General features: G+C 37.4%; 2 protein-coding genes across 3 annotated transcripts in view; both read left to right on the top strand.

Moving 5' to 3' along the window:
• Window positions 1-1,199, top strand: part of commd9 (COMM domain containing 9) — a 6,418-nt gene extending 5,219 nt beyond the window's left edge. The window contains exons 4-5 of the mRNA XM_015383785.1: window positions 550-657; window positions 741-1,199. Of these exons, the coding sequence (XP_015239271.1) occupies window positions 550-657; window positions 741-878 (246 nt within the window). The 3' untranslated portion in view covers window positions 879-1,199. The remainder of the gene's footprint in view (window positions 1-549; window positions 658-740) is intronic.
• A 669-nt stretch (window positions 1,200-1,868) lies between these two features.
• sycp3 (synaptonemal complex protein 3) overlaps window positions 1,869-3,502 on the top strand; it is an 18,729-nt gene continuing 17,095 nt past the window's right edge. For both annotated transcript variants that reach the window (XM_015383793.1, XM_015383792.1), the window contains exon 1: window positions 1,869-2,211. In XM_015383793.1, the coding sequence (XP_015239279.1) occupies window positions 2,085-2,211 (127 nt within the window). In that variant the 5' untranslated portion in view covers window positions 1,869-2,084. The remainder of the gene's footprint in view (window positions 2,212-3,502) is intronic.

Raw genomic sequence — 3,502 nt, 5'->3', positions numbered from 1 at the left:
AATCGAATCGTGGTGTATTCTTGAGTATCGAAAATAATCGAATCATTGGGTCAGGAAATCGATACTGAATCGAATCGCCATGATGGATGTGATTTACACCCCTAATCAGTTGTGGAGGAGCTCTGCTGAACCTTCCAAGCAGACGGCTTTATTTGGCCTTCAATAGGAGCTGCAGCGTTGCTGCTTCCTAAGTCATTATCTGTAGGGATGCAAAGCACTGATGTAAAAGCTTGGGTCAACATCCCATAATAAAGTTGCCATCATGGCTGTAAACTAACTTATCTGCTTTAGAATAACTCCCACAATCCTTTGCAACCACAACCACATGACCAAACCCTGCATGACCAATCGGCTCCTCTCCCCAGAAACTGGATGGAATTTAACCTTGTTCTTATCGGCGCAGTTTTACTTATCAGACCGATAATTATTTTTTTTATGAGCGCCGTTGGCAGATAACGATGTCGATGTGGATATATCGAGCATCCCTGATCGTGTTTATCCAGATTAAGAGTGCCTATTTGAATACAGACCGAATGAATGTTTTCGTCTGCAGTCTCCCTCCCTCAGCTAAAGGAGCTGGACTGGAGAGTCGACTTGGTGACTGGTTCTGACTCAGTGAGTCGGATGGCGGTGCCAACCTGCTTGGTTCAGCTGAAGGTGAGAACCTGAAAGGTTACCTGCAGACGTTGCCTTTCCTCACGCTGAGCCTGAGCTCCTGAGTCCACCTTTTTTCTTTTCAGATGGAGGATCCGTGTCCGACAGCAGGTGGGGATTCTGTCTCCACGGTTACAGTGGAGCTGGGCAGGGAATCGCTGGACACCATACTGGACGGACTGGGACGCATCAGAGACCAGCTGTCTGTGGTGGCTGGGAAGTAAGGCGGTTCTCTACAGCTTTGTCCTCTGGTGCCTGTTTGGACTAAAAGTTTTCAGCTGTAGGTGGTTTACACCAAAAAATGAGGATGATGTTGTTTTTCTCCACATGGGTCCAGTAGGCTGATTGTTCTGATTATTTTTATTATTATTAATGAATGAGAGCAAAAACCTTCTGCTCTTATTTATCTGTAGATTGTTGTCAGACCACGATTTCTTAAAATCACAGTTTCATTTACTGTATTTTTGTCTTTTATTCCACTCTAACATAATTTGTTTGCAAAAGTAATTTGTTTCTGTTTGTACTGATATGAAAATAAACTAATAACACAGTCAGAGTCTCTTTTATCTGCTCCCGTTTGAATGTATTTTGATTCAGTTTAGGCTTCAGATAAACCCTACACCTCCTGATCTCAGGGTGTTCACATTGAAGTTGGATCACATTTATATTATGTTCAGGCTATTTATTTATTGACTTTATGGCACAAAACAGATTTAATCTATAAAGATTTGGTAATTTTGCAATCATCCAGCATTCATACCTTCTTATTCTTGTAAGGTTGGGGAAGAAGTTGGGGTCTGGTTTCTTTGCTTCTGTCTTTTGGCAATTGACATCAAGCAGACTATTACAGGGTCACTGATATAATCAGGGCAAACAAGTTATGATTCTTGGGATTACTGGGACTCTTAAGCCAGTTCAGTGAACATTGTCTCCTTTTAAAGGGGAATTTCTCAGTTTCATCAGATGTTTTTTTTTATTATACAGCAGGACATTTTTAAAAAGATATTTAAAAAGTTAAAATTTTTATTTTTTATCTATTCATTATATAGGATGAAGGAGCATAGTGAAATTATTTCTTGTGTGGATTGGTACAGATATTAGATTTATTTAAAAATAAATGTAGTAAAAAGAACCTGGAGCTCCCCCTGCTGGACAGAAAAGGTACAGTCCGCTGCGCGCGCTCCCGCCGCAGCACCCTTTGAGCGGGAAACGGTGGAGTTGAAGCTGGTTAATCACCTTGCTAAGAGTAGGTTAATTTATTTAAACAAGCGAGCGTAAGAAAAACGTCTTAATTTACCTTGTAATTAGAGCGCCGTCTAACTCTTTACTCGTAGGCATTTTGTATGCCTATTTGGAGCTTTTATTAGCCTAGGTTAACATTAGTTTCCGTGAAACAATTCGGAATTTTTCCACTCTCCGAAATTTTCAAAATGGCGACAGCAAGAAGGCAGCTGAAGAAAAAGCGAATGGACGACAAAACGGAGAAAAATGCTTATGATTTTACCCCAGAAGATGAAAAAAAGGAGTTGAGCGGGTCAGACGATGATGTGAGGGAAGGTAAGCTAGCTGACTCGAACTGAAGATGGTGTCTGATTCAGACCTTGTGTAAAACCAGAAGGACTTCTTTTTAATATATCTGAAATGGTGCAAGCTAATTAAAGGTAACGAAAGAGATGTCATTTTTTTTTCGATGGATTTACATTATACTTTGGGATTTTAATCATTTATCAATATTTCGGGCAAAGTAAGAACCCTTATTATGCTGTATCTGATATATACAATTAAAAACTTAATTAAAAGTGTTAGAAATACATAAATTAAATACTATATATATATATATATATATATATATTTGTTCATTTTCAGATTGAACATCATAACCTGAACAGTCAAAACTGAATTGCTTTTAAATACCAAATAACCAAACTGATATTCCTTAATGGGTGATATCCACTATTAACTGACATTTTTTTAAATACATTTTTCTTCTATTCGTGACACCATGGAAAAATATTAGGGCCAGACTAAGAGAAAAATAATAATGACAATAAAGTCAAAGTATTTCAACTTAATTATCCTAATATTACAATAATAAAGTCAATGTGTTTTGAGAATAAAGTTATGATAGAATAAAGACATCTGATTATTAGTTCTTTCACAAAATAAATCTTCAAACATTATCTGATCAGCACAAACTACCAAACGGCAATCTGAGCACAGTTTGTATACATAATAATAATTTGATGCTGATGGACTAAAAGGTATAACAAAGGTATAAGTATAACAAGAGACAGAAAGCTGTGTATAGCTTTGTAAAATTCGCAACAGTCTTAATTTAATTTCTGTTCCAAATAAACTTCCCACAATTCTGTCCTGTATTACGGTTTAAGTCATTTTCTGCAAGAAATGCCTGGTAATACAACAACGAAACCTCAAAATGATGGATTTAAACAGAGATTGTTAACGGTCCAGATTGTTATCGGCCCAGTTTAAGTTATGGGACTGATGCTCATGGTTTACTCTTAGAATAACCCAGAAACCGCTTTATCTGATTGGAAAGTAGGACTGAAACAATTTGCTAGTGAAGATTCTCAGTCACCCAGGTCATAGTCATTCCAAAAAAATTATAAAACAATCCACTGGACTTTGTTTCCAAGTTTCAAGACGTTTCGCTTCCCATCCAGGAAGCTTTTTTAATTTAAAATGACAGAAATAGCGTTAAATTCGAGGCTACTGTTTGGGCTACTGTATAAAGCCTCGGATTCAACACTATTTCTGTCATTTTGAATTGTAAATACTTCCTGGATGGGAGACGAAAGGTCTTCAAACTTGGAAACAAAGTCCAGTG

The sequence above is a fragment of the Cyprinodon variegatus genome, unplaced genomic scaffold, assembly GCF_000732505.1.
Source record: "Cyprinodon variegatus isolate N-32 unplaced genomic scaffold, C_variegatus-1.0 Scaffold294, whole genome shotgun sequence".
In the NCBI taxonomy this organism is placed as follows: domain Eukaryota; kingdom Metazoa; phylum Chordata; class Actinopteri; order Cyprinodontiformes; family Cyprinodontidae; genus Cyprinodon; species Cyprinodon variegatus.
The sequence above is the reverse complement of the archived record's forward strand: the minus strand, read 5'-3'. Positions and strand labels throughout refer to the sequence as shown.